This window comes from Acipenser ruthenus, chromosome 23, assembly GCF_902713425.1.
Source record: "Acipenser ruthenus chromosome 23, fAciRut3.2 maternal haplotype, whole genome shotgun sequence".
Classification (NCBI taxonomy): Eukaryota; Metazoa; Chordata; class Actinopteri; order Acipenseriformes; family Acipenseridae; genus Acipenser; species Acipenser ruthenus.
The window spans coordinates 15,852,310-15,872,473 of record NC_081211.1 but is presented as its reverse complement, the minus strand read 5'-3'; the positions used below and the strand labels follow the sequence as shown (position 1 = coordinate 15,872,473).

General features: G+C 40.9%; 1 protein-coding gene across 7 annotated transcripts; it reads left to right on the top strand.

Moving 5' to 3' along the window:
- Window positions 1–61: 61 nt before the first annotated feature.
- Window positions 62–14,682, top strand: LOC117413240 (heterogeneous nuclear ribonucleoprotein H-like). 7 transcript variants are annotated; one of them, XR_004546034.3, is made up of 13 exons: window positions 62–207; window positions 1,300–1,417; window positions 1,953–2,108; window positions 2,216–2,359; window positions 3,047–3,185; window positions 4,005–4,183; window positions 4,911–4,994; window positions 5,242–5,354; window positions 6,325–6,460; window positions 6,553–6,636; window positions 9,679–9,768; window positions 10,303–10,453; window positions 13,729–13,930. XR_004546034.3 is itself a non-coding variant. In XM_034022119.3 (12 exons), exons 2-12 carry the CDS (start codon window positions 1,333–1,335, stop codon window positions 13,845–13,847), a joined length of 1,320 nt encoding a protein of 439 aa, XP_033878010.2. In that variant the 5' UTR covers window positions 62–207; window positions 1,300–1,332; the 3' UTR covers window positions 13,848–14,682. The 7 variants fall into 7 exon arrangements, 5 of the variants coding, with proteins under 5 accessions (XP_033878010.2, XP_033878008.2, XP_033878007.2 ...); XR_004546033.3 differs by having other exon boundaries at window positions 9,679–9,777; XM_034022119.3 differs by lacking the exon at window positions 10,303–10,453 and having other exon boundaries at window positions 4,911–4,985; window positions 13,729–14,682.
- Window positions 14,683–20,164: the final 5,482 nt, after the last annotated feature.

Sequence of the window (20,164 nt, the reverse complement as noted above, 5' to 3'; positions counted from 1 at the left end):
AACCCTATGTTGTCCATTACGGCTCAACTGTCCTATAGTTTACAATAACAACATGAATGTAGTTTGAGCCGCAATGGGAACAGTTTCATTAACGATCAAACCCTGACCCAGCCCACCGCCGTGACCACGCCTCGGCCCCGGAGGTAGTGAAGCGCAAACGCGTTCGCTGTGGAAGCAAGAGGATCACACACGAGCAGCATCTGTAAGGTAAGAGCACGTTTTATTAACATTTAAAGCAATATAGTGGCTACACTGTGAAATATTATAACGAAATGCGCGATAGTACCAACTTGTAAACCTATTAAGAAATCAGAAATCACTTTCCAACGTTTTCTCTTAAATGAATCGATCCTTTTTTTATTTGTGATCTGAGGCCTAAGTCCTTTTGTGCATTGTCTATTTTTTTGAGGAAGCGGGGAGAAACCGCGGTGATATATTTATGGTAGATAACAGTAGTTTGTAACAAAAAGTTCAAATTGTTACACCGTTACCAGTTATTTCTGAAATAATTTATTTAACATAAAAGCTGTAGTGTATTTAGTGTAGTGACGCATTTTTGCACTGCATGGAGTTAAATTATTGTTAGTTACACACAGACGGACTGCACCTAAAATGTCGGCGGCAGACCGCTAACTCGTCTAGTCTTTCTAAAACGCATGATGTATATGATAATGTCACAGAAAACGAATTCCATTATTTTGAAATGGTTGTCATTGAATTTCGTTGTTTATATTTATCTAGCGTGTTTAAGGTGACTACGTACTTGTTTATGCTTCCAAACAGTAAGGCCTACTTAAATTGAGTGGCTTTGAACGGCCTCGTTTTTCTCAGAATCTAGGACGTGATCTATAAATGTTAATGTGATCCTAGGTGGTGGGTGGTAGAGGTAGGATTAAAAGTCCGTGTGCCATTTATCAAGTTGTATTTGCTCTTCTACTACAAGTTAGATCTGACTATCTCTGTCATCTCGGAAGTATTGTCGTGCGCCACAGCGCGTTGTTTGGTGTGGGGGAAACGCCAGTGAGATTGGGCCTACAATGCATCCAGTTGTGAACTGTGTTGTCGACGGATTTAAGACAATTGCTGTAGCAAGAACTGACACGCTTGCAAATTTTGTAAGGCTTTTATTAAGTTTTTACCAGTGTCATTTGTGTGTTTGGTGGACGTGTGATTCAACCCAAATGCAAACCAGTCGGTTTGGGCAAAGTTTGCTTTAGGATTTGTCCTGTCTTCAGTCTTAATCATAACGATTCTCTATCCCCTGCCATACTAACCTAAGAATTGGTTTTACTTGTACAGCACTTGAAATAAACCACTGTTAAGAAATCAACCATGTCTGAAGGTGAGGGATTCGTTGTCCGTGTTCGTGGGCTGCCCTGGTCCTGCTCAGTTGATGAAGTTCAGAGGTTTTTCTCAGGTGAGTGGCTGTGCACTGTAGTATTAACAAATACCGTTTTGTTAAATTAAAATAACATAAAATGACCCAAAACTAAATGCAGGTGTGTAATTACTAGCTGCCTGTATTAGGGGACCATCTCTTCCATTGATTTAATAAGCTATCCAAATTAATTAGCTGTTGGTCAGGATCCGGATAACTACATGGTAACGTTTACATAAAAATGATATTTTAAATGTGGTAACTAGCCAGAGCATCAATGTGGATTGTTATTGTTTAAAAATCGGCAATGGTGACTCTTCATTAACTGGTTTTCACAATGGGATGTTGTGCACCATGAGGTGGCAGAGGCAACTGCCATTATGAATAAAGCTTGTCTGAATGTTAATCAGTCCAAGAATTTCAATGTTTTTGAATAGTTTTAGCACTAAGTTTTAGTTTGGCATATGAACTTTCTTAGAATAAACTGTTGCCCTTTGCTTTTGGTCATTAGTCATTCACCAATAGCCATGATGGTTGGAGATCTAATACTATTATGTGCATTTTTATTTAATAGACTGCAAAATTGCAAGTGACACTACTGCCATCCACTTCACCTATACCAGAGAGGGGAGGCCAAGTGGAGAGGCTTTCGTTGAACTGGAGACAGAGGAAGACCTGAAAATTGCAGTTAAAAAAGATAGAGAAACCATGGGGCATAGATATGTGGAAGGTATGTGTCATATTTCTTTTTCAGTTGTAACCGGTCGAGTGTGGGGGAATGGTATGCTAAAGACTAATGCATCTTGTGGATTTTAAACTTGTTTCTTTCCCTTTTAGTGTTTAGATCGAACAATGTTGAAATGGATTGGGTTATGAAACACACTGGTCCCAACAGCCCTGAGTCTGAGGGTGATGGCCTGGTCCGACTCAGAGGCCTTCCGTTTGGCTGCAGCAAAGAAGAAATAGTCCAGTTTTTCTCAGGTATGCCAAAAAGTTAGTCGTTCTCACTAAGTAGTGGTATACATCACATCTTCTTTTTAAATGCAGGTTCCAATTCAAAGACTAGAAATTAACATTGCATGCAGTTTTATTTATTTTAACTTGTTTTTTATAACTATTGCTTTTATTTTCTAGAATTGTTTTTTTTCCCCCTGATTTTTTTTGTTAAAGTAAACTGTCGTTAAGTGGCAGTTTTGCAAACATCGATACCAATCATTCTGCTCTACAGCTGGATGATTTAAGAATATTTTGGCAAATATTTGATCCAGTGTTAAATAACTTGAGCCCCTAGTATGAAATAAAACTAGTATGAAATTAAACATGTTCTGTAAACTGAGCATGTTTTTGTTAAGTTGTCTGAATACTTTGGATTCATCTTTCCATTGTAAGTGGACTCCCTTATGTGTAACGCTCCATGTGTTGCAAACATTTGCCTTAAACCAAAACTGGGTGTCCTAGTAAACAATGTGGATTGTAGAACCAATATCATTTGTTGCTTGCATTTGCTTCAATCCCCGTATGGGTCTTTCACCTGCGCACCATTGTGGCTATGTGCCAATACAGTATTCATCACAGAACCCTCTGGTATGTATGATGCATTAAGTAAACATTGTGATTGGGCATGTGATTTAATGTCCCCCGCTGGGGTTATTTGTCCTTGGGTTGAAGGGTTGGAAATCGTGCCAAATGGGATTACATTGCCGGTGGACTTCCAGGGGAGGAGTACGGGGGAGGCCTTCGTGCAGTTTGCTTCACAGGATATAGCTGAAAAGGCTCTAAAGAAACACAAGGAAAGAATAGGGCACAGGTGGGGATGGATGGTTGGCTGGCTAAGTCGCTTTTCTTATGGTATACACTTCAAATGACTGGTACACACACTTTTTTCCCCCTTAGTTTAGGTATTCGCAGTTTTTCAGCGTAGGAGTCTGGAGAAAGCCTGTATTTTATTGGCTTAATATTACAAACTGTATAAATTAACTTGCCCTCTAATACATAGACTGTAAACCGGGAGTTGCTATTCACACCTGTTCACTTCATCAATGAAAGCACTAACATGGATTCAACAACTTGAGGCAACCTTTAATGTAAATGAGGTAGAAGGGTATTGCATCTGCTAATACAACTGAGCTCCTGTTTAGCGGGTTAAGAAAGAAGTGTAGGGTTTGTTAATGAGAGGATCACAAGTTGAGTTTGATACACTAAGCTAACTGGTAACCATAAGAAAAGTTCTGTAACTGTTTAAAATATAATCTCTTTGAAAAGAACATGGTCCTGTGACTTGTCAAGCTTTTGACTTGTTCATCATTATACAAAATGTGTTCACCTGCACCAGTTAACTTGTCAAGTATTTGAACTATAGATTCCTAAGCAATGTAAGTTTCAAAGCATACCTGGACAGGTTCTCTTGAACTTGATATCTTTTTTTATAAATCTCAACTTTTATTGAGGACCTTTGTGATACAGTTAACAACTGAAGACAGGCATTTAATTGTTTAAGGATTAATATAAGTAGTAAGTGCTGGAATTGACTTAAACTTTGCGTTCAGATTTGGTTTGATTCAGAGAACGTATGTTTGGTTGCGTTGCTTACAAGTTCCCACTAATTTCGTTGTATATACAACTTTAGGTATATTGAAATTTTCAAGAGCAGCCGATCAGAAGTGCGCACCCATTACGAGCCCCCGCGGAAACCCATGGGAATGCAGCGCCCAGGGCCCTATGACAGACCTGGCGGTGGAAGGGGCTACAACAACATGGGTCGTGGTGGATCCTTCGACCGAATGAGGAGAGGAGGATATGGTGGCGGTAAGTGAGGTGTACAATTACAGGTACCCTCGTATCTGTCGGCCAGCGGTTGATGAGGCGCACTGCACACTAGCAGGGGTTTAACTGGTTGTAGAGTAGACTCGTATACATGGTCGACAGGCAAACAGTGTTTTTCCTTTTGTTCCAAGTTAGGAATGCTTCTTGCACGCTTCAGTTTGCTAACAGACTACAGAAAGCAGAGTATTCTGCTTTTCTCAGTCAAGGGGGGAGCACTGGGGTAGTGTTTTTACCACACTGGACATGATGCGATTTGTCCTCCGATAAAGTGATACTTTCGCTGTGACACTACCTTTCACACCAGTGGTGACAGGCGTGTTTGTTGTGATAGGCGACTCTCCTCTGATTCGTCAGTGCCCTAGCTGCCCTGGGACAATTGCAAAAATAGACCCCTAGTTCTAAGTTTTCCACATTGCAAGCAGTGTGAATGGTTCGTATCAAAACTACATGCTATTTTTTTTGTTTTGTTGTGGTACTACTGATTCGCTTGTCGTTATCGCCTCTGGTGTGCATAGTCCTTTTGTTGGTGATTTTTAAATCCTCAATCAACTAGTTGCCTGTCCGTGGTGGTTGTAGTAGAATTCGGATACGTCGGCTGCATATTTGCTTTTTGAGTTCTATGCCCTTTGTAATGTTAGGGTCACGTTTGCAGGTGTTGCCTAGTTGGCATCTAGACCTGTTTTTAAAGCTGATCACTCTTGTTTTTCAGGCTATGGTAGTTATGATGACTACAATGGATACAGTGATGGCTATGGTTTTGGCTCCGACCAGCGGTTTGGACGAGGTACTGAAGGCATGTCGAACCTTTTTTACTATTCATGCCTTTGGTTACCACTGATAGGGAAGCTACAAGACTTGCATGTAAATCTGCATATACAGATGTTACAATATTTATATTTACAAGTTTGGGGGTTTATTTAGTCGGATGCTCCATAGGACTGAAAAAGAAGGGTTGGTCATATGTTTTGTATAAACTGAAGACGCGTGTGTTTATCTTGAACTCGTCATGAAACGGTATTTCTGCATTTTGTTTTTTCTAGGAGTGTCTGATGGTCGTTATGGGGATGGAACTTCCTCTTTCCAGAGCACCACAGGCCACTGTGTACACATGAGGGGACTGCCCTATCGTGCTACAGAAACAGACATATATAATGTAAGTGTACATGCCTCCCACGAATAGGCTGGGTCATTCTTTACATTGGATAAGTTCTCAATATAAGACTACTGGCAAGCCCAAGACTTGTGTATTGGGAATTGGACACATCACCACAAGAATCTTGGGATTGACATAAGTTGATTGCAGACTTATCTGTTTTCATGGAACGGCCTTACTAGATGAATCCTGTGCATTTTCAGAAATTCTCCTTCAGGAGAAGAATCAAGGTAACATAGGCTCAGTAAGCTCTTCAGTAGTATGTGACCTAAAAAGAGGTGCACTTTTTGTATGTGGTACAACATACAGCGTACCTGCATTTGAAACAAAAGCCCCTTTCACACTGGCATGCTCTACCTGTCGCAACCTATCTGGGTTAGGACCCAGTGTCATGCGGGTCGGGTACCTGATTTCACACTGCTTTTGGTATAGCAGGGTTGACCTGGGTAACGGACACAAGTGCACAATATGCGTATTAATACCCCGATTGTTACGTACGCTTCCTTCCAAGCTTCTCTGGATTGAAGAGTCAACCTGAAATGTTGATTAGAGCATGTTTCTTCTATGACTAAACAGAATAAACAGAAACATTGCACAAGTGAAACCTTCACGCAGGTGTGGATGTTTATTGTGTCGGCTCACGAGCGACTGTCAAGCATTTTGTCTCGCTCAACCCCGGTCAAAGCGTGTCGACCCACATCCTGAGGTGGGTCACTGGATTGTGACATGGGTCCGGACCTGAGTAGGTGTGCCAGTGTGAAAGGGGCTTAAGCAAGGATTGAAAAACTGTGGTTGTGCAGCTTCAAGGAAATGTGACCTGCTTTTAGTTTCTGCTGCTGACTGCAATTTTCACTATTGGAAAGTTTTAATTAGTGTGTTTTAGTTGTTTTTGTATTTCACATGAGTACTAGTGTTAGTGCTATGCAGGGTAATGCACGCTGCTGAATTGTCGTTTTGGTTTTCCTTGCAGTTCTTCTCACCGTTGAACCCGGTAAGAGTTCACATAGAGATCGGCCCCGATGGCAGGGTAACAGGAGAGGCCGATGTGGAGTTTGCTACTCACGAGGATGCTGTGGCTGCCATGTCTAAAGACAAAGCAAATATGCGTAAGTTCCTGAAACCAGGAGACAAGTTGGTAAGAATACATTGACGGAGTCATTTCTAATCTCTAAACCTTTCTTTTTCTTTCTTGATAAAGAACATAGATATGTTGAGCTTTTCCTGAATTCAACTGCTGGAGGAAATAATGGCGCCTATGGAAACCAGATCATGGGAACAATGGGTATGTTTGAGGCATCTGTTTGTTGGGCTGCAACCTAGAATGCGTTTACTTTGGGGCATAACATTGTGTGTGTGTCACAAAGACGGCCGGAGTGGGTGGCGTCAGACCAGAAGCAGGAAATAAACAGAGAGAGAGGTGTGGTTTGGTGGAGCTGGTTTCGCTCAGCATTTAATAAACAGCACAGAAAATAAAAGGTTTTAACACAAAACACGGGACACAGCACTATACGCCAAAATAAAGACAAACAAAACGTACTACACTTAAACAGACAGACGAACAAACACGGTGAGTGAAAACACTTCTAATTACTTTACTTTGTTTTATTTTCTCCTTCTCTCTCTCCCTTTCTCCACTCATCGAACACCCAACCCTGAGTGAAAGAAATGTGCATCTATATATACTGTTGTGCTGGGATTCAATTACTAATTAATTATTCACTTGAATCCCAGTACGTGAATTAATTCTGTGCAACCCCATGCTCACATATTACATTTAACCAGCACATGAAGTGATTTGTGCCCTCGTGCCTAAATACAAATCTACATTTTTAAATACACGTGAAACACAGACCCGTTTATATCCCGTGTACCAATCTCTATACACCAACATTTACACACACAACATACAACACATAACATGCACACAGGGGCGGGGCACATTGCCACAGTGTGATAAAAGTTAAATCTAATATCCTGAGACTGGAGAATTTATAACCCACACTGCAGTCTGTCAGACTTCATTTAGACTAAACTGCTTAACATTTTTCAAGAATATGGAATATCCCATGACTAAAGATTGGGTGAAGTGACATAAAATTGCAAACATTTTGCAGCTGGCAGCCACCTTTTTAAAATGTAATACAGGATTAGGGGTGAGTCGGTACTCGAGTTTGCTGTTTACCATGGTGTGTGAATAGTGGTGAAAGAAAAGGTCACACATACAACTCAATAGAGAAATAGAAAAAGCACTGCAAAGAGCTGAAGAAGTTGGTAGATTAGTAGCTTAACTTAGGTTTAGGCTATTTTCACTTATCAGGGGTGCTGAATTATCAAGCCCGCCCCACTCCCGCTCTTCAACTAGTTTTGTAGATGAGTGGGTGGGTCATGGAACTAGTCCATAACCAATGAGAAACTATACTCTATGGTTGCTAAGGAATACAAAAAAGAAATTACCAGAATAAATTAATATATTTAAACGTGTCTACTGGCACCAGACACAAGTGACTGCCTACTTATTCTCTACTTACTTTAAATACATTTTTTATAGTGTTGCTATACATATTTGGCCCCCGTGCTAAAAACAAATAACTGATCTTCAATAATAACTAGAGCCCTACCTTGTTGTAAAAATGTAAAGAATTGCGGCTCAGCTGCTGAGTGAATTGCAGAAAAGTAATTTATAGCTCTTAATTGCGTTAATTTACGAAATCCATTTTTTGCGTTCATACAAAAAAGAAAACATGTCTAATAGTCACACCAGTAGATTTTAAAGAAATTATAGTTGCAACAAAAATGCTGGACAAAATTGAGTCCAGTAGTCTTTAATGTCAGTGCAGAACACCCACTGGCAGTCTTCTCATTCATGCCCTGTTGTTGCTTTGCGAAGACTTGTCCATACCGAGACGCTTGGCATCTACAGAATTGGGCAAGATCGATAGGGATCACTTTGCTGTCTCTGCTTGAAAAACGCTGTAGAACTACAGGTGAATCCCAAAATTACCTAAGATCATTTACTTCATTCACAAGCAAAATGCTTATATTGGGCAAGCTGTGCTTTAGCTTCACGGCGCCTTAGGCAGCACCTTTTCTGATAGTCTCTTCACCTGTCTCGCATCAAATACCCAAACTGCCTTAATGAATGCCAGTCCGGGCTGAGTGAACCTCGGTCCCTGTCTGGCTGGTCCCCTATCTTTCTGCACCGCCGCAGTAGTATTCCATACGTTTGTGTGCTGTTTTCTTAAACCCCCTGTAGAAATGCATTCCGCTCTGCAACTGCGCTATGCTTTTCTTTTGTATTGTCTGCCCAGTGCAACAAATCAGTTAGTGTTTTATGCTTCATGGATAAAAGCAGAGTATAACTCGAAATATTTGATCCTTTCAGTGGTTTGGCATCCAGGGCAATGAACTCAGTGTCAAGTCACTTAAAAGCGAGATTAATGTGTCCAGTACTTGTGTGTCAGGTGAAATGTTCATTTCACTTTCGGTGAACTTGCTGTATACATTAACATGCTCAGCGTGATACAGAACTGCTTGAAACCACGAATTCCATTGCGTCACCACTGGTTCTGGCACTTGATCGGGACTAGTCTCGAGTAAACATGGATACAACACGACTCGGTGCTACGATTTAAACATGGATACGACAGTTGACTGGCATTTTGCTTTTGATATCAGATCGGTCTCTGCTTTCCATTTGAAACCAAGCTACGTTGCAAATCCCAGTAGCTGATTGTGTGTGCCATGAAGTAAACATCAAGTCCTGGGATTGTGTACCAGGCAGGCATACTGCTTGCAGAAGTTCTGTGTTTTGCAACACAGTCCCGGTGCACTGCTACAGATAGCGGTAGAAACCTAATATTGTGGGATCCGCAGATCGCTAATTAAGTAGTGCCCTAATGTAACCTGTATTAAATGTGTGTTTTAAGCAATATGACTGACCATTTCCTAATACGGTTTACTATCAACTAAATGCACTTCTGTAAGTGTGTTTTTTTTTTTTTTAAGGATTTCTATAATTTACCAGTTTAAAAAAAAAATATTGCTGTGCCTTATTTTAACTTGTTTAAAGCATTCCGTGAAGGAAAGTTTTTTTTTTTGTGTTTTTTTTTTTTTTTCTCTAGAATTACATTTTGTTTTGTGTGTTTGGGGAATTACTCATTTTTCAAATTAACTTGCAGTATTTCTTCATTTTTAATAAGCCCTCATGATTTTATAGCGTGATATTAAGGTGACCATGGTATTTCTCATACCTCTCCCTCTATACAGGATACTATGTTTTGAATCATGTGAATATCTACAGTATAATTTCTTGTTTTTCCTTCAGCAAACCAGTCCACTTACGGCCCCAGTAATCAGCAGTTGAGTGGTGGATACACGGGCGGCTACAGCAACCAGACCAGCATGGGCGGCTACGGTGAGTACAGTGAGTGTCGACTCGGGGGTCCGGGATCCTGCCTCACATTTTATTAGCAACCATCTGCTGTTAAACACAGCTTCATTTGCTTAGAGGTTTGTGATGGTTTTTTATTAGTGGAGATTTTTCTGTTCAGATGTACGGTAAGCCAAATAGGTTTCAATGACTCCTCTGGTATGGCTAGATAGATAGATGGCATCTTTGAAAGTGCCTCGTACTGGCCTTGCTGTGAATACTAAATCCCATCCTACCCCCAGTACCACTTCCCATCAGCTGGGTTCTTGACAGCCAGCCCTTGGGCAGTCCCTCCACCTGTAGGAGCTTGAGAGGTTCTTTCAATGTGCAGATGCTTATGATTGCTTTTTATTAGTGTAAAAAAAAAAAAAACACTGAACCCAGGTGAACTCAAAGCATTGGTGTGCAAATGCTTCTTGAATATGCTCCAGTGTATCAATGCTGGTAAAGCTTATCTTAGCCATACATACACAAATCTTTGCCTCTGTGCTACCGCTGTACAACTTCTCTCAAATGCAGGCCTGGATGGTAAACAAATCTATGATGTAACGTGCCATAAAAATGAATCGGCCGTCGAAAGCTATTGGTCGGCAACAGAGATGCCAACTGCTACGATCTGACCATAGCAGCTACTATATTGGAGGTTCTGCTACGGCGTTATGCCAAAGAGGTATTAAGCTATGATTTTTATTTAAAAAAAAAAAAAAAAATACTTCATAGCGTTCATGAGTTCTTTTTATACCACGTGTAGATTTTCTTGTTAAATTCTTTAATTTCATTAGTCTAAATACATTTCCACTGTTGTATTGGCATTCTAACTGGCTCCCTCAAGCTCTTATTACTGACAGCCATGTCACTGAGCAAGCGGTATAGGGGTCCTTCAGAAACTGCCGCGTGAGTATTAGTCTTGCACGTTGCTTACTGTATCAGTTTAAAATAATTAAGGAATCGGACTCCCCTCCCTCCAATACCTAAGATCCCGGATGGCTTGTCAAAGTGTGTTTGAGTGATACTAGTACTCGCGCTTACTATCAGTACTGATGGATAGACTTCTCTAAACAAGCTGGCCGTCATGACTGCAACTTGCATCGATAATTTACAAGAAGACAGAAGCAATATGCAGAATCTGCTGTTAATTCAGAGTATAGGCGTGTATTCAATGACGGATACTTCAGTGATAAAGCCAGGCAGACTCATTTTATCGTTGTCGTTGAGGAAAATCTTCCGCTCGCTGTAGAAGATCACATTGGTCCTATCCAAGAAAAATGAACCACTCAAACACCAGCAGCTCTGTGGCATCAAAAGCAGAGATCAAACATGTAAATAGGTTGTCAGAAATAAAAAGGCTGCAAATAAAACACATAGCCTGCCTGCTACTTTTCCTGTTGGTATGAAAAAGCAATTTTAAAAACAAATTGCTGTAGTCCACATCCTTGTTTCGAACCAGTTTAGTCCAGCAGTATTTCTGAAAGCTTCTCTCCCTTTTCCAACCGTTCGAGTTGGCATATAAAACTCGTTCTCTATAGAGATTAAACCATTAGCAGCCACTGACCTTAAATTTTAATATACTTTTTTTTTTTTTTTTTTTTTAATTAGGTTTGATCGGTACATGCTACTATTTTCTCCTTTTAAAAGTTGGCATCTCTGTGGCAGATCCACAACAACTTTGGTTTGGTCTGCTATCCTAACATCAGCTAGAACAAACCCATTGCAAGAAGCATATCCTGGGAATTCTCAAATCCAGCAAACAATTAGTGATTTGCTCAAACACTGCATCTCTATATTCGGGATGCAATGGTTATGATTCTCAAACCGAAACAGACTTTTCTTTTTTGTTTGTACAATGAAAAAGCATTGGCAGTCTCGGCACTAACCTGGCTGCATTTTGGGGAGCTCATTCCACATTTTGCTGCATGTAGGTGGTTCATATTAACATCCCTTAATATGTAACGCAAATCAAAGGTTGTGTCGAGACTTCCCCGATTTGATTCTGACTGCCCTCGGTACGGTTAATTGCGGCTTAATGCTTGATCTGGGTGTTCAGGTTTGTTGATTGGTGCTGGGGTTGGTACTGCCAGGCATCGGCAAACACTTGGCCTGCATACCCTAACCTAAACAATTTGTTTTATTAAAAAAAAAATTTAGAAGTCTGTTAAGTTACTCCTAGTATTTAACATTAAATGATTCTAAACTGACCTAAACAACTGAATACAAAAATATTGAAAGACAATTAGTTGTGGTCCCGAACCATTGTTAAACTGAAAGAAGCAACGGGGATACTGCGGACAAATCTGAAAGCTACTTTAAATCAGATGCCTCTGTGAGCGGGTCAGTTTTATTTAAGGCAGCTTCATTTACTGTGCATGTATTGAAATGAGTTTAGTTTGTCTGATTTCGCTTTGGTTGCTGCATGCTATTGGCATATTCATTTGAATTGAGGTGCAAGGGCCTAGGCATTAAAGTAACAGGCTATAACAAACCAGCATATTACACAACAACTTTGCATATGTTTGGGAGGCTGACAACGGCCCTGAGTTCTAGCTTTAGTGTTTTGCTGACAAATTTAGGTGACATTTTAGATTAGAGTTTCCTACTCAAACTATTTTAGAATGCTGCCAAACATCTGTCACTTGGAAGGCAACATGTTTTTAAATATTTTCAATTTCGAAAGCCACAAGCTGCAGTTCTACTCAGATGTGGTTTGCCACTTACACAACTGTGGTGACAGTGGATTACCAGGAAAATAAGTTTAATGCATTATTTAATTCTTTCTACATTGTGTTTAATACATTGGTGTCAGTGATACAGTAACACTTCAGCTTATTTGTCACAATAAACAAATACAGCAGTTTTTTTTCGGTTTTAAACTTTCATTGGTTTTACTGCGACTGGCAGTCAAACAGATGAAAGGGATTAAAAAAAACCAAAAAACGATCAGAACAAACTTACATCCCTACACCACATGCAACAACACAAGCACGTAAATTACCGCAAATGTTGATAGTGTAGCTTACAATTTAATAGTGCTGGGACAAGCATGGAGTTTTCATGTTTGGATGTTCATTTAAGATTTAGATACTCATTTTCAAAACATTATATGTAACACTGTATTAAAGTTGAAAAATATCCCAGAAGAAATAAAGGCCTTTACCCACATGAATTAACTACAAAACAAAGACTGCAATACAGTAGCTATGGTTTAAAAAAAAAAAAAAGAAATTAAAGTGGACAATGCATTTTGTTTAATTCTGCCTTGCTGTGTTTTTGCAATGAACAAAGTGGCCATAGACACATTTAAGTAAAAACATTAGTTAATTTCTGCAAACAGATGGTCAGAATCTGTGAGCAAATTTGAGTTCCCTCATCGTTATGTCTTATTACATTCCAGATATAGATGGGTGTAGATAGAGATATTGTAGCGCCAGTAAGAATCCAAGAGTACAACTTATCTTCCAGAACAGATAGCTGTTTCATTTAGCAAATAGTGAACAGCAACAGTCACTAGCGTGCATAGCTGATCATAGCTCACAATCGGGGTGCCCCCCACTGCTCCACACTTGCCAATGGGGTGTCGGCAGGACACTCCCCCGACTTGCAGCAGTGACTGTGGCAAGCAGGTAACAAGGAAGGGAAAGTGAGCAGCAGCTCCAGAGTAAATCCTGCCTCCGCTACTACATACATAGAAAAATCTTGCACTAATTTCTGACACACACAGAAATAATTTTTTTTTTCATTCGATGATATTTGTCCCAGCTGACAGCTGTTTAGTGTCCCCAGTTTTGTCTTGAAGCATACCTATTTTAGGCAGGTGTTGCCAGACCTGTGTTTCTTTGACAGGAGAGGGGAGGTGGGTCCGCTGCTTAAATTTTTGTGATGGCCTTGCCAGTAAATGGTGGTGAATAAGAGTTGAAATGGGTTAGTAAAGCTCTTCTCTTGTACTTACAGGTGGTCAAAGTGGAATCAACAGCAGCTACTATGGAAGTGGAAGCCGAGGCTCGGTGGGTGTGAATGGAATGGCTGGAATGTCAAGCAGCATGAACATGAGTGGAGGATGGGGAATGTGAGCAGCTCCAATGGAAGAAACAAATGAGAATTCTGTACAAAAAAAATCAATAAAATACATGGACTCCAGCTTTGCTGTAACAGATTTAAGATGGTTTGCTTACTGTACTGGAAATCAGGGTTGCCATTTCAAATATTCTTTCCAAGGAAGGATGAAAGATGTCTCGGCAGCCTAACCCTTCGATGTTTAAATATAAGTTAATTGCTGGTCTTCACTTTTGTTCTGTGTAAGTCTTTTTAAGTTTCCGTAGACTCTTTTTTCAGCAGTAAGTAACCAAGGGCTAAAGGCCTTCAATTTAGAATTATAGGGTCTTGAGAGTAACCATTTTCTGAGATTTGTTTCCTTACGTTTTTTGATTGCATGAAGACATGCTTTTGTAAATATATGGTTAAGATGTATATGGACACTGATGTTCAGTTGAAAGCTGCAAGGATTTCCAGCCATTATTTTCTTAAGGTGTAGGACCTTAAATCGGAGTGGGTTTTTTATATTCTGTGGAAGAGCATGTTTGAGTTGCTTTTTTAAAATTCCGTGGAAACTTGCCTAAAGACGCAATACAGAGAAACATTTTAAGCCTTTTGTCATGGAAGTAAAAATTTGGTATCTTTTTTTTTTTTTTGTTTTGTTTTTTTGTTTAATTCTATGTATTGCGCAAAGTTAATAAACTTGAGTAACTGTGGCTAACATTGAAATGTGATCATTTCATAATTTCTTGAATGAGTTTAATGTGTTGCAGTATGATGTGGCAACAACCATTCTAGTCATGGTACCTCAGCAGGCTCTGTTTTCCAATGTGCTGGTATTAAACATGTGCTTCAATAAAGGCTCAATTCACACACGTCTCAAGATTGTGCCTTCACCACCATCAGTTATATAGCTTTCAGATTTTTGTGGCTTGCAATTGAAATAGTACAATGCTTCAAAATCACAACAATCTAGGTTTAAAAAATAAAAAATAAATAAAACTCCTTCAGGGTCCTCGTTTTAAAAATGAGACCTTTGTACATCAATTGTATCGGTCACACTACCTGGGGAACATAACGGCCTTCATTTTGCATCAATCTTCACCAAACTTTTATCATACACTCCTAGTCTCCTGCAGATGTTTTGAGTTGAATTTGTCTATAATCTGGTAAACTCATTTTATTAAGAATATTTTTAACCTGTACATACCACTCAATTGCGGTAGTAGTCTGAAGAACTAGCTAGTCCTTATGTGAAGTTTCTGAGTTGAAATCAACAACAGCTATTGGGGTCCATAAAGTATTAGGCTTCCATTTTATTTTCCTAAAAAAATGAACATTTAAAAATGTGTTTTTATTTTTATCTGTAGAACCGTCCATGTTAACCAACAAATATTTAGCAGTTGCCTTTCTGGTTAACGGGGCTTGTTAGAATTTCTATAGGTTCCCTATCAAGTACGAAGTGTAACCATAACTGGAAGATAAGCACGACAGGTGCTCTTCCTGCTTGGGACCAGAGCATGCCAAGGAGGCACTCGCTGACCACAGAGCTTTTGCCGTTGATTAAGACAGCCGCTGAATATCTTTGTCTTTGAGGATGAGCCTGCTCCCTTTGCTGGGGATGTTATAGAAACACAGAATACACAAGAGGATCCTGAATATTGGACACAAAGCCAGTTTTAAGAAAAAAAATGATGACATACCCTTGGCTGATTTGTGCAGAAAAAAAGAGAGGTATAATTTGTGCAAAGTTACAGTCACTGGGCCCTAGCACTGGTAAACATGTTCATTTATCTGACGAATGGGCAAAAGCTGTAGTTAGCTTTTATAGAAACACCAACCATAGTCAGCAGCTGTCTGAGGAAAAAGATATTTAAACACAAGAAATCTATGTCATACAAAGAAGCTGAGAGAATTATGCGACAGGCCAAAGAAAAACTAATTAAATCGTGCTGCTGGAATGAAAAAAGATAAGTATGAAATAATAGATAAAGTGTTTCAGACTGTTTACAGGACAGCAAAATCAGGAAGGCCATTTACTGATCTGCCTACTGACATTGATTTGCAAGTTCTAAATGGTCTTGACGTACCTCACATTCTGATATGTCATGCTAATATTTCTCATCATATTGCGAGTGAAATGAGGAAAAAGAAGAAAAAATAATCCAAGAGCATCTGATCTGCTTTGCCTCAGATGGAGCATCTGTAAGCTGGGTAGTAAAGCTGCTAGACTTGATTATCCAGAAATATTACTTTGGCAGCATATTAACCGTGATTTGTGTTGTTAGCTTTGTTTTTAAATCATTCTTTATATTCTATTATAACACATATAGTAAAGGTACTGTGTAAGACATGCACGCTACAAAGCAGAGCAGCTACCCATGAGTGGCTACAAATGAACTTGTATGTCTATAATCATGTTACACATTTGTTGAGGTGAGGTGGGGTCACAGGGAAGCGCTTGTATATCTTGAAGAATGTAGTGAACCAGTCAAGCTACAAGTCTTGATCAGTCCTTGTCAATCACTAACTGATTGACTGAGGTCACTGTTAAATATAACCAAAATACTACAAGTTATATTCTACGTTTTTGTGTGATGTGGAGGGGACAAGTCAATTTTTAAGAAGTATATTTTCTAGCAGTTTTTTTTTAAAAAACATTGCACACCCCTTATATATGTATTTTTTTATGTGTGATATAGATGACCTTACTCTGCAAGACTTTATTCTCACAGATCTGGCTGCCCGAATGCGACAGACATAAGAAATGTACAGAATTAAACTTTCAGATGTACCAGTCATTTCAGGGGAAAAACGCAGCCATCTCTGCAAAACATTTTAGGCAGTAAATGCTTAGGATGAGCAAGCATACCAAGTTAGTCTTATCCTTCACAGTGCTAAGTTAATCCACTTGAACAGGATCATCATGAATATGATTTGGTACGCTGCTGCAGTCGGGATCTTGTTTAGTCTGATTTAGCAGATGATCCACCTGTGATGATTAACTTCCGGTACGCTGCAATCAGGATTAGCAGGTGTACTAACTTTAGTCCATCAAGTGGACTAAACCTGCTTAATCCACTAGGGAGACACATCAAGTGGACTACATTTGGTACGCTGTAATTGAGCCCCTACGTTTTTAAACACTGTTTTCGTATTCTGTTCACAGCGGTATTCTGTTATTCCAGCTAATTTCCAGACCCTTTCACTCCACAGTAAATTACACAAAGGGGAAAAAACACTACAAATCAGAAACAAACAAAGCACCATGTTTATATCTCTTGTTGCCTTTTGAAAAAACAAAGTACCATGTTTAAACAACGTCCAGTCTTCAGTGTGCTGTCTGGCATTGAGATGTGAAGCATGCTGTTTAGCATTGTGAGATGTGAAGCATGCAGTTTAGCATTGTGAGATGTGAAGCATGCTGTTTAGCATCGTGAGATGTGAAGCATGCTGTTTTGCAGAGATGTGAAACATGCTGTTTAGCATTGAGATGCGCTTTGAGATGAGATGCACTCTACCAGGTAAACTAAAACTCTGGTGCTTTCAGTTTGGTCTACTGCCGAGGTTGCTGTGGCCACTGACTGTGTACAAGGTTTCTTTGACAACAGTAGAGAAGCTGGAAGCTTTAATCAGTTCATACATCAGGATATGGTTGGGAGTTCCACGCTGCCTCAGCAGAGTGGGACTTTATGGTAAAGGAATACTGCAGCTACCAGTCTCTGCTCTAACCGAGGAGTTTAAGTGCGCCAAGGTCAGACTGGAAATGACATTAGTAGAGTCACGCGATAAATGCGTAAGGGAGGCAGCACCTGTGTTGAAAACTGGAAGAAAGTGGGCGGCAAAGAAAGCTGTGGAAGATGCAAAGGCTGCCCTTCGAATTGGTGATATCATGGGGCAAGTTCAGCATGGAAGAGGGGGTCTTGGTTTCAGTTCAGCTCCTCCTACATGGCACAAGGCAGCCCCAGCTCAAAGGAGGAAGCTGGTAGTCAACGAGGTGCAAAAGCAGGAGGAGAGGATGAGGTGTATAAAGGCCATTTCCCAGGCCAAGCAGGGAGAATGGATGAGATGGGAGAGTGTGGAACAACGTAAGATTGGCTGGCAAGACCTATGGTCAATGGAACAGAGCAGGATCAGTTTCCTCATCAGGTCAACATATGATGTTCTCCCGTCACCACAGAACCTAAACCTCTGGGTAGGAGAGGATCCCTCATGTCCTTTGTGTTCATCACCTGCAACATTAAGGCACATTTTGACAGGATGTAAGGTGGCTCTTAGCCAAGGACGGTTTACTTGGCGCCATGACCAGGTGCTGCGATGTTTGGCCTTAGCATTGGAAGACAAGCGTAACATGACCAATAAGTTGTCATCTGTTCCATCAAAACATTACACACAAAAGACAACATTCCTCCGCCCAGGAGAGCAACCACCAAGAAAAGGTGTTAAAACCAATCCTTGCCCAGGACAACTGGAAGCTGCTAGAGACTGGAAAATGCTGGCAGATGTTGGTCAATGGCTTATTTTTCCACCTGAGATTGCCACCACTAACCTTCGACCAGATATTGTCTTGTGGTCTGGATCAGCACGCCTTGTTCACCTGGTAGAGTTAACAGTGCCATGGGAGGATGCTGTAGATGAGGCGTATGAGAGGAAGAAACTGCGGTATGCTCAACTAGCCACTGAAGCGGAACAGCGAGGATGGAGAGTTCGGGTTTACCCAGTGGAAGTGGGTTGTCGAGGATTTGTGGCACACTCTACAACCCGGTTTCTCAGAGATGTCGGATTCAGTGGCCAAGAGTTGCGTCGCACAGTGAAGAACTTATCTGAAGCAGCAGAGAGGAGCAGCAACTGGCTGTGGTTGAGACGGAAAGATTCTTGCTGGGGATCTCAAGCACAATAGAAAGAAAGAAACGCTGATGTACAGGTAAGTAAGCTGGGCTGAGTTGAGTGGGGGATGGAGGGGGGTGATGCTGGGACGCCAGAATCACCGTCGAGCCCTCTTGAGGTGTTGTGGGCTAGTCGACGAAACACTGAGGATGGAAGGTGCCCACTTGAAAACCCCAGAGATGTACCCTACTTAGCTCAATCCAGACGGTTGTCATGCTGATGCGCTGGGGAGGCCGCACTGTGGTTGATCCCCGGAGCCAGCATCGCAGCCGTTGTGTGTGCTGATGCGCCAGGGAGGCAAAATAAGCTGATCCCTGGAGCCAGCATTACACTTCAGCCATTAACACCAGACAGAAGGATATCTACATCATCATATGGAAGGAAACGTAAATGGATGGAGACACATATGGATCACATTAGTTTACTGTAAAGCTACGTCTTAGTTGGTGCCTATCTTGGCGAGAGCCGAGTTCAAATCAGCATGAAGTTTTAACATCTACTCTCGTGTAATGGAAATCAAGCATCGTGAAGTGTGAAGCATGCCGTTTAGCATCGTGAGATGTGAAGCATGCTGTTTAGCATCGTGAGATGTGAAGCATGCCGTTTAGCAGCGTGAAGTGTGAAGCATGCTGTTTAGCATCGTGAAGTGTGAAGCATGCCATTTAGCATCGTGAGATGTGAAGCATGCTGTTTAGCATCGTGTGAAGCATGCCGTTTAGCATCGTGAGATGTGAAGCATGCTGTTTAGCATCGTGAGATGTGAAGCATGCCGTTTAACATCGTGAGATGTGAAGCATGCCGTTTAGCATCGTGAGATGTGAAGCATGCCGTTTAGCATCGTGAGATGTGAAGCATGCCGTTTAGCATCGTGAGATGTGAAGCATGCCGTTTAGCATCGTGAAGTGTGAAGCATGCTGTTTAGCATCGTGAGATGTGAAGCATGCTGTTTAGCATCGTGAGATGTGAAGCATGCCGTTTAGCATCGTGAGATGTGAAGCATGCCGTTTAGCATCGTGAGATGTGAAGCATGCCGCTTAGCATCGCGAGATGTGAAGCATGCCGTTTAGCATCGTGAAGTGTGAAGCATGCTGTTTAGCATCGTGAAGTGTGAAGCATGCCGTTTAGCATCGTGAGATGTGAAGCATGCCGTTTAGCATCGTGAGATGTGAAGCATGCCATTTAGCATCGTGAGATGTGAAGCATGCCGTTTAGCATCGTGAAGTGTGAAGCATGCTGTTTAGCATCGTGAGATGTGAAGCATGCCGTTTAGCATCGTGAGACGTGAAGCATGCTGTTTAGCATCGTGAGACGTGAAGCATGCTGTTTAGCATCGTGAGATGTGAAGCATGCTGTTTAGCATCGTGAGATGTGAAGCATGCCGTTTAGCATCGTGAGATGTGAAGCATGCCGTTTAGCATCATGAGATGTGAAGCATGCCGCTTAGCATCGCGAGATGTGAAGCATGCCG

What these genes read in the sequence shown, in the direction of transcription:
- LOC117413240 (XM_034022115.3), top strand. Translation starts at nt 1,333, where the DNA reads ATGTCTGAAGGTGAGGGATTCGTTGTCCGTGTTCGTGGGCTGCCCTGG. An exon ending in AGTTCAGAGGTTTTTCTCAG is followed by an intron (nt 1,418 to 1,952) that starts GTGAGTGGCTGT and finishes TTTATTTAATAG; the next exon opens with ACTGCAAAATTGCAAGTGAC. An exon ending in CAGAAACAGACATATATAAT is followed by an intron (nt 5,355 to 6,324) that starts GTAAGTGTACAT and finishes TTTTCCTTGCAG; the next exon opens with TTCTTCTCACCGTTGAACCC.